Consider the following 16,661-nt stretch of genomic DNA (forward strand, 5'->3'; position numbering starts at 1 on the left):
GTGGCAAATCACATAGTACACAACGCTCATTAAATTCCCTAATTCTAGCAGCTCTATTAGCATAAAAAATCCAGGCAACAGCATATTCAATTTTCATACAACCACATTCAAATAATGAAATACCATCTTGTACAACTAAATTTAATACATGTGCAACACATCTAACATGAAAAGAATTAACATCAATTGGACATAATCTAGTTTTTAACATACTAGCAGCGTTTACATTATTAGATGCATTATCTAATGCGACAGACATTACTTTATCTATAAGCATGTAATAATCTATAACACTCAAAAATTTTGAAGCTAAATATGCACCAGTTTTTTTCTCTACACATTCTTTATAACTTAAGATTCTTTTTTTGCAAATTCCAGTTATAATCAATCCAATGTGCTGTAACAGTTAAATAATCACGTCCATTAACACTACGACCCATGTCCGAAGTTATAGACACTCTACAATCTAATATGTTAAACATACAACGAAGGTATTGACAATGTTTACCTTGATATACAAAAACATCAGATTTAACAGTATTTCTTGAAAAACCTCTATAATTAGGATTGTAAGTTTGTTGAATATATTCAATAAAATCGGGATGTGAAGGAAAACTATAAGGCAAACCACAAACAAAAATTATTTTAGCTAAATTTTCGCGATCTCTTTCCTTATTATATTTACGTTGTGTTAGTGGACCACCGGGGTTAGAAGGATTTAATGTTCCTTGAACCATGTTAGAAGCCCCTACCGATTCATTAACATTAATATCACAATCATTAATGATTTAGCTTCTTTGTATTGAATCGGCACACAAGATAACAAATGTCTATTTAAGCCCCCCGTCCCACCTTGACCTCCACCTTGTTTATGTTTAAAAGGTTGCTTACACTTATTACAAATAGCAATAGAGTTTTCCTTATCTAAAGTCATAAATTGCCACACAACAGAAGTTTTTAGGGCGTTGATACTTCACCTTCTCCCTTGTAGGAGGTATAAGGGGGTGGGCGTCCACAATTTTGCTTCGTTGAATTTGTAGTTTCATTTGGAACTTCTATCACCGGACTAGTAGGTGTATCTTCTAATTCATCTTCTCCCGAACCAACTTCTACTTCTTCACCTGAATTTTCATCAAGATAAGGATTAATATCACCATAAATTTGATCTAAAATTTCATGATCGAGTTGAGCATTTGAATCAATATCATAAGAAGTATCATCAACATAAGTAGAATCATTTGTATTAAATCTAACTCTAGACATTGATTTAGAAGAAGTACCACCACATTTACTCTTATTTTTTTCCTTACTACTCTTTTTATGAAAATTAAATAATTTACTAATGCAACTTGGTTCTCTCTTTTCCTTTACCGGTATCTTTTTTGCTAGAACTCATATTTAATTATATGTAAAGTGTAATATAAAAATAATAATAACACAAAAATTAATGATGAAAAATAAAATATAAATATTATGAAACAAATGTACCAAACGTCTGCGTTAATAACAGACGTTATAACCGATTCTTGAAGAATGTAGTTTGAAACTCCAATACTTGATAGCAAATATGAGAATAAAATATATTATGATATAATATAAAAATTTAGAATTGAAATATATGTATTATAATAATATGAGACTTAAATGGAATAAAAAATTAAGACTTAAGATTGAGAGGATTATAGAAATAGATGAGAGAATAGATGATTTTGTAAGAAATAATAAGGGATAGAGGGGTATTTATAATATTAAAAATGGGTTAAAGTGTATTTATGACAACTTGAGGGTTTAAATTAAAATATTAAAAGTAGGGGGTGTTGGGGAAGTAAAAAAGTGGAATAAATCCGTTGGGGGACCCCACTAGCCGTTGCCCCAACAGTTGGCAACAGATACAATTCAAAAAATAAATAAAATAATAAAAAAATAAAATAAAAAGGGGATCCCGCGAAACCTGCCGGTTCAGCCGGGCCGGGATCGGGACCAACGGGTGAACCGGACCGATTCTGATCCCCTAACCCGTGATCCCCCTATCCCGCGAGAATTGACGGGATTGGGTCCGGCGAGACGGTTCTCGAACCAGTCGCGGGCCGGGGTGGGCCGACCTGGTCCCCCTGCCAGGCCTAAGTATGACGGTGGAGACGAACAATCAATCTAAAATGTTATTAGTGAACTTATTCATGTTTCCGTTGGAAAAGTTAACTTATTTTTCTAGAGAAAATATTTTAAAAAAAATTAAAAGTTTCACTTTGAAAAAAAATTCATGGTTAATAGTATATACAATTTAACTAAAATTTTATTTATTTTGCTTGTAGATAAAGTGGTTTATTATAGTTAGGATAGAGTTTCATAGTCATTTTAATACTTTATTCTGAGATTTTTTAATTCTAAAATTGTCAATTCCGAGATAAAGTTCAAACAAACTTAAGATAAATTATATTAGATTTTATTTTAAAATTATTATCCCTCGTGTCACAAACTAAAATTATATATGAAAATTCTTATCAAGTTCTAGCTAGTTAAACAAGAAAAGAAACACAATTTTTAAAATGTCTTTTGTGTTGAGATGAGGGTTTAAGATTGCTAAAATATTATGTAAAAGAATTATATCATAAAAACTAAAATTGAAACTTGAAATCAAATTATTACTCCATCCGTCTAATAATAGTTGTCCACTATACTATTTTGGGATGTCCAACAATATTTGTTTAGTTTATGAAATCAATGGTTAGTTCCTAATTTATCTTTATCATTAATTATAGTCATTTCCCTATTACATTTTTCAAGACATTGTATTTATTATATTCAAATGGTGATATAGTAAAATTATCATTCTATTTATAATTTCTTAAAATGTGTGTAAAATCAATAGTGGACAAGTATTGTTGGATAAAAAAAGAGTATATTTTTAAAAGTCTGGTTAATCACCAACAAATATGATGTAATGAATGAAACTGTTCCCTTTCATAAGTGATGAACACCATAAAAGTGTGTGATTAATTAGGGGGGAAAATGATAAAAATGCTCTTAAACCATGTGAAATGAACAAAAATGTCATATGTTTATGATTTAGTCAAAAAATGTTCTTGCCGTCAATATTTTGATCCAAAATATTCTTATTATTATTTAATGGGTCAAAATGCTCATTTTCTAAATAATAAGGATATTTTTGAATCAAAATATTGACGATAAAAATATTTTTAAGTCAAACTATAAACGGATGAGTTTTGGTTCATTTCATCACATTTTTGTCCCTTTCCCTAATTGGAGTCATATTTAAGTTCACTTTAAAATTACGGCCACACAAATTAAATTTTGATTTTTGGCTGTTCCCTCCCTTTGTTGTCTGCCCTTCTTCATCCAAATTTGAATGCACCTGAATCTCTCTTCCTCCCATCAATGGTTGGCCCTTCCAACCCCAAAACCCTAAACATCTCCTCAGCTCTCACTGACGACGATGATTTTCAAGACCCATCTCCTTCTCAGCTCCATTTGCCAAAACCCACCTCAAAAATTGTATCCCGTAAGCCTCTCAGACCTTATATTAGTGCCACTCCCCGTACTTCCAAGAAGCCAAAACAGAATTCACCACATGTTGGCAAGGAGAACGTTGGTGTTGTTGGAAAGTGTACTGTGGATTTTGATTTGGGCCATGGATTAGATAGTTCTCGTCCTACCAAGAAGCCGAAACAACATCCAGTAAGTGTAGAAAAGGACAGTCTTGCTGCTGTTGTTGTTGAAAAATCTGATGAAAATGGGAAGAGCCTTAATACTGCTCATCAGAAATCGGAGTCTGATTTTGAGGATTTGGATTTGGGTCATGGATTGGATAACATAGAATCAACTATAGATTGTTGTTCTGGGGTCCAAAGAACGACTAATGAGGAAGAATTAAAGAGGGGTTACTTGTTTAAGTCGATAGAGGCAAGATTGCTCAATTCAAATGGTGCGTTCGAAGAGAGGAAGGAGGAGGAACCGGAGGAGTGCTCTGAGCTTGATTTACTGCTCAAGTTATGTGGTGAGGAGGATGAAGTATACGGTGACGCTTTGACAGCTGATCTGCACAGGCAAGAAGAGTGCTTGGGATTAGACGAAGAATATGGCCTCATTTGTTGTCCCCTTTGTGGAGCAGATATTTCAGATTTGAGTGGTGAAATGCGACTGGTTCACACTAATGAGTGTCTTGACAAAGACGAGACTCCAGTTAATGTAAGATGCTCTTACCTAATATTTGTTTCTTATTGTATGGAATGTAGCACCATATACCTAAGAAACATGTGTATGGAGAGTGCTTGAAGCTTTTTCCTAATATTTTCTTTTGACATGAGCACTTCGTAGTCCCTATAATGTTGCCAATATTATATGATATACTGATTTTAAGGAACAGTGCACCTCCCCTATTGAGGTGATGAAGGAAAATGTTTGTGCCCAACTTGTTGCCGAGGAAGTAGTCATGTTAAATGGTGATATGGTTTCTCTCTACTGCCATAGTTTGAACTACCAGATTGCTATTTTAAACCTTGTAATAGTTGGTCCACTAATTTTGATAGATGAAAATGGGAGTACTATCACAAAATAGACGAGATTAATAGTGAAACACGTAATCTTACAATTAGGGGTTGTTTGGTTGATGGATTAGGAATAAGTAATTCTAGAATAAATCCCGTATAAGATAATACAATATATGGTTGGTTGCATAAGAAAAAATAACCGGCGCATAACTAATATAGTGTCTAGTTGACGATATTAGATAATACCATCATTACGTTATAGGATAATCTATGTACAATTATTTTATGCAGAATAAAATGTGGAATAAGCATATGTATATTAGCATACAAGGATTAGACTATATATTAGCAGGCAAGGATTAGACTATATATTAGCAGGCAAGGATTAGACTATATATTAGCAGGCAAGGATTAGACTATATATTAGCAGGCAAGGATTAGACTATATATTAGCAGGCAAGGATTAGACTATATATTAGCAGGCAAGGATTAGACTATATATTAGCAGGCAAGGATTAGACTATATATTAGCAGGCAAGGATTAGACTATATATTAGCAGGCAAGGATTAGACTATATATTAGCAGGCAAGGATTAGACTATATATTAGCAGGCAAGGATTAGACTATATATTAGCAGGCAAGGATTAGACTATATATTAGCAGGCAAGGATTAGACTATATATTAGCAGGCAAGGATTAGACTATATATTAGCAGGCAAGGATTAGACTATATATTAGCAGGCAAGGATTAGACTATATATTAGCAGGCAAGGATTAGACTATATATTAGCAGGCAAGGATTAGACTATATATTAGCAGGCAAGGATTAGACTATATATTAGCAGGCAAGGATTAGACTATATATTAGCAGGCAAGGATTAGACTATATATTAGCAGGCAAGGATTAGACTATATATTAGCAGGCAAGGATTAGACTATATATTAGCAGGCAAGGATTAGACTATATATTAGCAGGCAAGGATTAGACTATATATTAGCAGGCAAGGATTAGACTATATATTAGCAGGCAAGGATTAGACTATATATTAGCAGGCAAGGATTAGACTATATATTAGCAGGCAAGGATTAGACTATATATTAGCAGGCAAGGATTAGACTATATATTAGCAGGCAAGGATTAGACTATATATTAGCAGGCAAGGATTAGACTATATATTAGCAGGCAAGGATTAGACTATATATTAGCAGGCAAGGATTAGACTATATATTAGCAGGCAAGGATTAGACTATGCAAAGTCAAAAATTTCTTTTAGAGTAAGTAATTCATGTGTAACAATTCTCGTGGTTATAAATTACTGTATAACAATCCCTTTATTATTCATCACAACATAAACAACCCTTGCACTATAATTCCCGCATAACTAACATGTGAACCAAGCCATCCTTAAGAGTATAAAGGGGCATACCAAGGTAAATCGAGTTCAACACATATTGAATGTAACAAAAGAATTAAGTGAAAGATTCATCAAAGAAGAGGTGAGAGATGATATATGTGGGTCAAAGATTGCAAATGGACATATTTCTTTCTTGTAAGCTAAAGTTCTTGCCAACTAGTGTATCTATGATATTGGTTAAAAAGCATTTCTTGGATAAAATTTTTGAACATGATACTGGTTAGGCTACATATATATCTTGAAACTTTTTAGTTTGTTTCTTTGTGTCATAGTTAAAAATTTAGAATCGACTACTACTAAAAGTTGTAAGATATTACTTTTATATTTGGTTGATCACAATCCAGAAGTCCCTTAGAGAATGAAGATTATGGAGGTTGAAGAATAGTGAATGCTTCTTAAGCAATGTGCTATAGTGGCACTAGTCAGAGTCAAGGTTTTGAGCAACGGCACCACAGATATAAAAGATAAAAATCTTTGTTACATAGTAGAAAGGAACACCAATGTCTAAGTAGTTTCAGCTAGATATGCCTTGATTAGAAGGAAATGCAATGCATACTTTTGTGATGGGTATCTCTTCTAGCACCAACGTGATTCCCTGGGTGCATAAGGAAAATGTAGATTCAGATATAGATCCAACACTTAGTGGGAGAAAAGTACGGTAAGAGATGCATCTTAAAAAGGTATAACTGGTGTATAGTTAGGGTGCCTCTCTGAATGATGTGAACATGATTCATTGCTGTCAAGGGTTATGGAAATTCATCAACAAAGTAATCAAGTAAAAGGATGCACCATCAACTAGAGATACATAACATATGGGTTAAAGATGCCTCATTCCTTTGAGAAATGTTTATCAGCATGTAGTCACTATCTTTCAACCTAAAGGTGGCTGGAGCAGAGTCTGGAATGCAACTCATTGTCTGTTGACAACTTTGGACAAATAGATAAATCAGACTTTATGGGAACTCGTTCATCACCCTGTACAGGATAAGTTGCCCATCTTTAAAATACACATCTTTTAGTTTGGAAGATCTCTAACAGTCTAACTAAGGATCTGATGAACTGACTCTATTTTTATTTTTTGATAACTAAGAAATCCCGGGGGCCAATTTGCACACTGTTTGAACCTCAGTGGATATTGGCTGTCCCTCTGCCCTTTCTCGACTTAAATACTAGGCTTTTGTCAGCAGTAGGTCCTAAACTCGTGATGAGCGCGCTACCCACATATCACATGCTGTGCTCCTACCACTATACCAAAGTCCAAATCCCCGAGGGCTGACTCTGTTGTTCTTTTAGTAACCCTAGCTAGTCTTTTGATTAAATTTTTTGTCCCCCCTGCTTTTTTCTTTGACAGTTTTACCATGCTGCTGACTTTTTATTGCGTATAAACAAATGCTTATATGAAAGTAAGAAAGAAAGATGTCAAACAAGCATTTGAAGTTAATAATAAGCAAAGGGTTATGCTGTGCAATGCCAACATGCCACCATGGTCTCAGTTAAGATCCATTTATTACAATCAAATTCACACTATTGTTCCTTTTTTATACAGTTGGAATTGCAATGATTTAAGTACTGTAATACCGTTTAACATATATCTAGTAAAATGGTGAACATCTGTTCTACTTTTTACTGTTTTGGTTGTTATTTAAAAGTAAAATAACATAGAATTCTTTGAATTGCTTTAAGCAAAATTTTTATAGCTATTTCATATAAGGATATTCATAATCATGTATGGAAAATGAAAATGTGTAATTTTTAGCGGCACATGATTGCAGTTCCAAGTCTGCAAGTGTTCCTTTCCGCATGTCTGTATGTGTATTATACTGCTCCTTCCTCTGAGATGAGCTTTAAAATGCTCTTCCCTAAATGGTGGTATTAAATTCTTGTTTTTGGAAATTGTGTTTGGCCACCCTCAGTGGCCAGCTGCATGTTTTCTGGGTTGAGCCTTCACAAGCTGGGTATGCCCCCAAATTGACAAAACTTTGTTCGATCATACTTTTAAGACTAGTGGTAATAAGCATGAGTTTCCAAGACAAACATAACCACCAGAGCATTTATATGAAAGAAAACAGATAGACATGATCTTTGTTACTGAATTCGACCTAGTTCAACACCTTAAAAAATAATGTATTTCCATCTTACGGTTTCAGTTACATTTCCGTTTATCATATTTTTAATTCAAGTGCGTTTGAGACACTGCTGCTGCTATTGTTCATCAGAGAAGTTGCCTTTGTTTCCTGATTTTAAAGAAGATATGGGAAGTCAAATGTGGTTACCTCAATACAAATTTGATCATCTTGCAGGTGGTTACTGCCAATAATGATGTATCTTTTCAGTGTCCTGGGCAAGTGCTCAATGATTCTCCATGTCCTAAAGAGGTTGTCCACATGTCACCTGTTGTTGAATGGTTACAAAATCTTGGACTTGCTAAATATGAAGAAATCTTTGTTCGGGAGGAGATTGATTGGGACACTTTAAAATCCTTGACAGAAGAGGTTTGCTTATTGTTCTTCATTGCTAATATCTTTGTGCACATAAAACTAATGATATTTCTAGTCACACCAGTTTTCTGGATATTCTCCTTGGGGATTTCTGATAATAACATTGAAGGAAGTATAAGATTTATGTTTTTTTTGGCTGTTACTTGTGGAATTCTTTGCTTCCGGAAGTGCGCTTGTTCCTGTGAGAGTGATTACGTGCAACTTGATGCACCTATAATGAAGGGTTTTGCTTTTTTAGAATTTAAGTGGCTACTATTCATGGTTATTTTTAAAGATTATGTTGTGAGCATAAAGCCTTAAACTCAGAATTGGGCTGGTTAAAATGCATCAGAGCATAACAAAACTCGAACCAATCTGATGTATTTATGTCCCTAGTAATATGTGAAGGGCCATTATTTCTTTAATTGACTATATGGCACCAAAGGTGAGATGTTCAGGGGCAGAGTGAGGCCATGGCCTCAAGGATTCTCCGTCTTATGTTTCCCTTCTAGAAAATGGTGTGCTGTTCCCTCCGTTGAGTGCACCCAAAGACATAGAATCTATAACCTAACCATCAATCTTTTTTTTTTGTTTCTTCTCATTACTTATTTTGTTGGACGTCCTGTCCTACCATTACAAGTTTTGAACTACAAGTTCTTATTTGGAGTTGGCCGTTGGGGGTTCAATACAATGTTGCAACAGTGAGAACTGAAAACAAAAGTAGTCTTGAAGAAGCATTTAAATAATTACTAAAGTGACAATTCTCTGGTTATTATTGTTTAGTACTGCTTGAGCTACTCTTTAAATTCTTGCCCCCAAAAGAATTTACTTTAGGTTCAAGTCAAGAAGATCAAGGTAAAAAGTTAGACTTGAATTTTCTTCCCCAGAGGGAAATGAACCTGGCAAATTCACATACCCTATAAAGCAAGACTTGTTTCTCTACCATGTATTCATTGAATATACTTCTCATGGTGATTTTTCTGCAGAAGTAATTAGCCCATTTTACCTTTCCTCAAGCTCAATCCTTTCCAAGTTGGAGTTGTGAAGGGGGCTTTGCTGAGTTGTATTTGTTATTTCCACTGTTATCTTATTTATGTGATTTGGTGACAAACTATTAAGGCTGTTTATTTCACTTGGTGCTCAAACCACTAAGTTTTAGTTGTATCTTTGCCAAACTAATTCCACTATTTTAAGTTCCGTTGCAGGATTTATTCAGCATTGGTGTCACTGCTCTTGGTCCTAGAAAAAAGATCGTTAACTCTATTTTGGAGCTAAGAAAGGAAACTGCTGAGGAAAAAGTAGCTCGACAAGATGTTACAAAGATTATACCTGTTGATGCTGGTACTAAACCAAGCAAGTTGATAACAGATTATTTCATTTGTCCTGTTTCGGAAAGGAAGAAAGTTTGTGCTACTGATAGGGCACAAACAGAGGTCGAAAGAACTTGTTCAAGTGCTTCCCGTAAGAGAATTCAGAAGAAAACTCCAGCCAAAAGTGCAAAATCTAAAGATATTCCCGTGTGGTGTTCTATACCAGGAACACCATTCCGAGTGGTAAATACCCTAAATACATAACCTACTTACATGGGCTTTTGTATCATCTCAGTTCTTGGAAAAGTGCATAATATACTAAACAACATCATCTGTTTTACCAAAATTAAGTAGGATGCTTGAAATGCACATATATTACTGGAAGCTCTCCATATATATACACATTTGTTGGATTTACCACAATGGAGATTATAGGTGCTGGTTCAAAGCAATGCCAGTGTGTATTTTATACTGTATTAGTGGTTTAATTAGTTGTATGAATTCCGGCGTCTTAATGCTTGTGACATTGGGTTATTGATAATGAACATTATTGCACTATGACCCCCACTTGTGGGATTACACTGGACATGTTGTTGACAAACTTTTTTCTAACTGCTAAGATATAAAGTTGTTATTCTTTATACCTCTCTTTTGCTATAAATTGCTAAAAGTATCTTGTTTACATCGTTGCAGGATGCTTTCAAGTACTTGAGAAGAGATTGTTCTCATTGGTTCCTCAGCCACTTCCATTTAGATCGTAAGACCTCTTCTGACAACCATATTTTCAAATGTTTATAGCTGAATCAGCACAAATAGAAACAGAGAAAATAGCATCAGCATGTAAGGCAGTCTCCTTTAACTCTGCTTGTAGGGGCATTTCCAAAATTGTGTTCAATTTAAAAGAAGGCATAAATATATTTTGTATTTGTTCAAAAAAGTTGTGGAACATTCTTTTTTTATTTTCTATAATAAAACTTCTCTGCACTCCAAATCCCCCAAAGTCCTTTTCGTTCCTGTAACAAATGCTAAATAATTAGCATTTTTTATTCTAATCTTAACAACCATGTTAAGTCAAACTACATAAAAAATGAGATGTAGGCAGGAATTGGTTTGACTTTGACCCTGTAATGAGACTTAGAGCTTTCATCTATTTGCTTGCAGAAGTTTTGAGGTGCACTACCAGTCGATTGAGTAATTACATGTTTTAACAATTATGAAGAAGAACATTTACTTTCACGCACTTGTCAATAAAATGAAGCTGTCAAGGTTGCGTTATCATCATTTTCGTTTTAAGCTTATTCTCCATGTTTATAGGACATGCTGGACTAAAATAAATGCTGGTTTTCTCAATGGTCACTACATATAAATTTCTGTTTCTTTAGAAAATTGCATTACGTGTCGTATTCACCTTTTTGCATAGGGTTCCCTCATTTATCATGATAGTCAATTGATAACTTTTGTATCTTTTAGTAAGAAGAGGTTTTTAAGGATGTTACATATTTGTAATGTGGATATCATCATGTAGATATTAATCAGTCCTAAGACCTACTTGATTGGTTGCTGCCTTTATGGCATGATGTTCATTGAAAATTTTTAGAGACATCCTTATAGGTGTATATGATAATCTAGTTTGATGATTATGTGATCAGCAATTACTTATCAGTCCAGCTTTGAATTTTGTTATCGTATCTCTCTGTAGATTATCAAGGCCTCACTAAGTCCTTTTGTCATGGAAAAATTTATTGTTCCTCAATTACGGCAAAGCTTGTTAATCTGAAGATTGGAATCCCATGGGACATGATGCAAGTTTTACCCATCAACCAGAAGATCAACATAGCAGGGATTGATGTCACATGCTTTGATGCAAATCATTGCCCGGGTTCCCTAATAATCCTTTTTGAGCCACCCAATGGTAAGGTGTGGTTCAAATTGGTTTGCTCTGTGCTTTTTCTGAATTCTAGTTTGATTGCTCTTGTGATGAATGCTTTGTTTGTGTTCTGCAATAGGCTGTCCTGCACACGGGGGATTTCCGATTTTGTGAAGAAATGACAAGGAATGCAATCTTGCAGATTTGTGTCCACAGTCTCATCCTAGATACTACATACTGTGAACCTCAGGTATTTAGATTGTTAATTCATTCTTGGCTGTGAAACCTACCAAAAATTATGGTCATATATTTTGAGTGTCATGCCTTGGCCATAGAAGCAAACACTTTGAAGAAATGCTCTAGTATGATCATGTCACATTTATGTTAGCTAATATTGAGATTTTCTCCTTACATCTGACATGACAAGAAATAATATAGATAGGAAACGATAATTGACTATGTTATACATCAATTGTAAGAAGTAGCAAATACAATTTATTTACCCAATACATTCAAAAAGACAGGAAACATACAGGACTAATCCATACACCAGGAACATACGAAATAGCAAAAATCTTGTAAATACAGTTAAATACATTTCAGTATGTCATCAGCTGTGTCCATTAATACTTCAGATGTTGTAAATGTTTGCTTGCCTTGCAGTATGACTTTCCCAAACAGGAGGCTGTTATTCAATTTGTTATTGAATCAATACAAGCTGAAACTTTCAACTCGAAGACCTTGTTTCTCATTGGTAGCTATACTATAGGTAGACTTCATCTCTGGCCTTTTAAGTTTCTTGGTAATATTGTGGCCAAAAGCTCAAAAGCTACCTAGTATCTTATGCTTAATGCTTTCATCAAAAGGCAATTTCTCATGGTTTCTGTCCTTACTGATTTAGGAAAAGAGAGGTTGTTTGTTGAGGTTGCTCGTGCTCTGCAGAAGAAAGTCTATGTCACTGCATCAAAGTTGAGCATTTTGGAGTGTCTGGGTTTTACTCGAGAAGAAATGCAGTTTTTCACACTAAATGAGCAGGAAAGTCAAATTCATGTCGTGCCTATGTGGACACTGGCTAGCTTCAAAAGGTTGAAGTATGTTTCTAATCAGTATGCGGTAAGTTCTTTGATGTCCAAGTGCTTTGTGATGATTTAAAGATCTTGGAGATGGAAAAAAGTTGGTGTTGAATTGAGGTCCATAGTTAATCAGTAATTATATTGATTGAAAATAACAAAGCTCCACCTAGTGAATATCATCCTCTTATATTGATTGGAGGGCCTAAAAGTTTTCTTTACTGCAACATACTCATTATAATAGACTGCACATTTTTCAGTTTTGCTGACATCAATTAGATGCTTTCTCAGCAAGACCCAAGAGAGCTATCTAGCCAAAAGTTTGCACAAAATCTAGAGCTAAATTCATTCGTCGGCACACCTCTATGCGTCTTGGTTGGGTTCATTATGTCATCATCCCTTGCACCCAAGTATATTACATATATGTTTTTCCTTTATAGCGCACTTAAGTAAATTACATATATGTTTTTCCTTTATGGTTACTCCCCTTTGTTTAATTTATATGACACTCTTTCCATTTCAAAAAATTCTATTTCTACACAACATATACAACTGTCAAGAATTTAAATTTATTAAACTACACACACTCTAACTTTGATGTAGTGTTTACTTTCTTTTCAACCACTATTTAATAGGAAGAGTGTAAGTTATTGGTTGAGCATATCACTTGGAGGTCCTTACTTTCTTTTCCTTAGAATGTTACACAACATTAAGATGGAGTATTTCTTGGGAAAATTTGTGTGTACCATCATTTTTCTACCAGAACTGAATTTCCTGGCTGCATATACTCTAGCTTTGTCATTGACTACTACCCTTTGGTAGAATGTGCCTTGTCCAGTTACATCTTTACTTGGAACACTCTAACCAATAGGTTTTTGCACCACCATATACAAAAGCTTTTGTTTATTGATCCAGCTTTGAGTGGTATGTAACGGTTAGTTACTACTTCAGGGTCGGTACAGTCTTATAGTTGCTTTCTCTCCAACTGGTTGGTCATTTGGTAAAGGAAAGAAGAAGTCAACTGGAAGCAGGTGGCAGCAGGGTACTATCATCAGGTCCATTATCTACTACTTCTATTTAACTTGTGTATTAACTATAACTGAGTCAAGGTACTAGATCAATGGATGGCACATTTCTGATTTGATGAAAACATCATTTGTTTTGGTCTCAGGTATGAAGTACCATACAGCGAACACAGCAGCTTTTCAGAACTCAAAGAGTTTGTTAAGTTTGTATCTCCTGTTAACATCATCCCTAGTGTAAACAATCATGGACCTGAATCCAGCAGCGCAATGGTCTCACGTCTCTTGGACTGATCTATTCGACACAAAATAGCAATAACTCATTGCCCCTTGCCTTGTTTTGTAATTTGAGGATGCATTTGGCTACTCTGTAACTTAGTTTTTTCATGTTATACCATTCTGTGTTGTAGTTTGGATAATGTATCTGCTGATGTTATGTGTATTCTCTTGCATGATGTAATAATAGTTAGTATATTCAGTTCAAGGGAAAAAAAAACAATTACTTCTGATCAAGTAGTTTTGGTGCAAAACTCGTTTAAGTGTTAATTTGTTTTTTACTAAATAAGTATATAAATAATAGATTTCAAACCTAATAAATTTCTTATGTGTCTCAGCCTTCCTATCATTTATTGTTTTTCCATTTTTCTTCATGTGTATTCTTGTGGGTTGTTTGTTTGGGTTTCTTTAAGTACTTGAAAGTTTCCCTTTTAATGTTTTTTAAAACGTCTCTAAAAATAATTTTTAAAAAAAAGTAAAAGTCAAATCTCCTAAAATAAGTTAATCCAAACACCTGTAAAAAGTAAATAATGCTCCCTTTGTCTATTTTTATTTATCATGGTTTTTGTTTTTGAGTTAAACTATAAGAACTTTGATTAACATTTTGCGTTGTATTTTTCCACCGTATTGATATGTAAAAAATTGCAATTTATAGTATTTTTCGTATAGTTTTTGAATATCTAAATTTTTTGTTTAAAATATCGAATTAATGCAATCTAATTTAACTTTGAAAATTAGTCAAATTGACTTTCGAAAAGCGCAACATGACAATTAAAAGTAGACAAAGAAAATATCTTTACTTATTTACACTTAATCAATTAGTAACTATTTGATATAGTTTCTTGATTATATAAAATCTACATATTTAAACAAAATATAATTTTTAAAAATAAGAATCAATACTTTTTTTGATTACGTAAAACACCATTTATTTTATATCAAAATAAAGATATAAGTATAACTTAATTTAGAGTGGATGAAGTATATGATATTTTTCTATTTTGGGTAAAACTCTTGCAACAATATTCATTAAGTGAAGGCAGGTGGCAAGTCTTTTCTCAACCATAAGACTATTATCCCTCACCAAGTTGGATATTCAACTGTCGTCTGATATGTTGTTGTGATTGAAATTATGATTTGTTTACAAGTCAAAGTCCAAGGGCTTATGCTATTGATTCTTCAACTAGTTTATATATCATTCAATTTATCAATGATGACTCTATTTATATTTTACTATATTATAGAAGAGTCTAGGAATGACTACCAATGGTCCAATAAGATCACTATTAATGTCCAATATATTTATAAAATATATAAGTGGGCCTCACCACCTTCCATTTCAATACTACATATTATATATTAATTACTATACTATAAATCACTACTAATATCCACTATATTTCTAAAATAATAAAAAACCTAACATATAATATTTAAATATATTTAAAAATAATATAAGTAATACTATACATTATAATAATTAACAGCTTAATTATTTAAAACTTATATAAAAAATTTAATTGACTCTCTAAATTCTATTGGTACCACATAAAATGGATTATATGATAAACATATATTGTTTGAAATTGACGAAAAAGAAACAATAAATTACAATAATTAATAATAAAAAAAAGGCCTACTCCAAAAAATCTATCAATTAACAACATATATTGTTTGAAATTGACGAAAAAGAAACAATAAATTACAATAATTAATAATAAAAAAAAGGCCTACTCCAAAAAATCTATCAATTAACAACATATATTGTTTGAAATTGACGAAAAAGAAACTATAAATTACAATAATTAACAAAATAAATCTCTCGACTCCAACAAATCTATCAATTAATGCCACATAAATTGGGACATGGCAAATAACATATATTATTAAAAAATTAGGTTCAAAATGTACTATAAAATACAATAATTAACAACTTAATATATTAAAGAGACATATAAAAAATGCTTAATATTTAAAATTCTGCGTGTGCCACATAAATTACAACAAACAGAGTAATAAATATTATTTTCAAAATTATGTTAAAAAAAGTACTACAAATCACAATAGCTAACAATTTAAAATATTTTTAAAATCATATAAAAATTTCAATAACTTCTCAAATTCCATAATATAACACTTAAATACTACATATTATATATTAATTATACTATACTATAAATGACTTAAATACTCCATATTATCTATTAAACAATAATTGACAATTATTTGATACTTTAAATTCTATTAATGCCATATAAATTAGGATAAAAAACCTAACATATAATATTTAAAAATAATATAAGTAATACTATACATTACAATAATTAACAACTTAATTATTTAAAACTTATATAAAAAATTAATTGACTCTCTAAATTCTATTGGTACCACATAAATAGGTTTATATGATAAACATGTATTGTTTGAAATTGACGAAAAAGAAACAATAAATTACAATAATTAATAAAAAAATTGTCGACGAAATTGACGAAAAACAAATTATAAATTACAATAATTAACAAAAATAAAATACTCTCGACTCCAACAAATCTATCAATTAATGTCACATATATTGGGACATGGCAAATAACCGATATTATTAAAAAATTAGGTTCAAAATGTACTATAAAATACAATAATTAACAACTTAATATATTAAAGAGACATATAAAAAAGGATTAATATTTGAAATTATGCATCTGCCACATAAATTAG

General features: G+C 32.7%; 1 protein-coding gene across 1 annotated transcript; it reads left to right on the forward strand.

Moving 5' to 3' along the window:
• Positions 1-3,305: 3,305 nt before the first annotated feature.
• LOC102596611 (uncharacterized) lies at positions 3,306-14,154 on the forward strand. Its single transcript, XM_006361462.2, has 10 exons — positions 3,306-4,206; positions 8,225-8,416; positions 9,607-9,954; positions 10,405-10,468; positions 11,411-11,628; positions 11,718-11,828; positions 12,242-12,347; positions 12,480-12,691; positions 13,600-13,703; positions 13,820-14,154. The coding sequence occupies exons 1-10, from the start codon at positions 3,397-3,399 to the stop codon at positions 13,962-13,964; spliced, it is 2,310 nt and encodes a 769-aa protein (XP_006361524.1). The 5' UTR covers positions 3,306-3,396; the 3' UTR covers positions 13,965-14,154.
• Positions 14,155-16,661: the final 2,507 nt, after the last annotated feature.

Source organism: Solanum tuberosum, unplaced genomic scaffold, assembly GCF_000226075.1.
Source record: "Solanum tuberosum cultivar DM 1-3 516 R44 unplaced genomic scaffold, SolTub_3.0 scf00335, whole genome shotgun sequence".
NCBI lineage: Eukaryota > Viridiplantae > Streptophyta > Magnoliopsida > Solanales > Solanaceae > Solanum > Solanum tuberosum.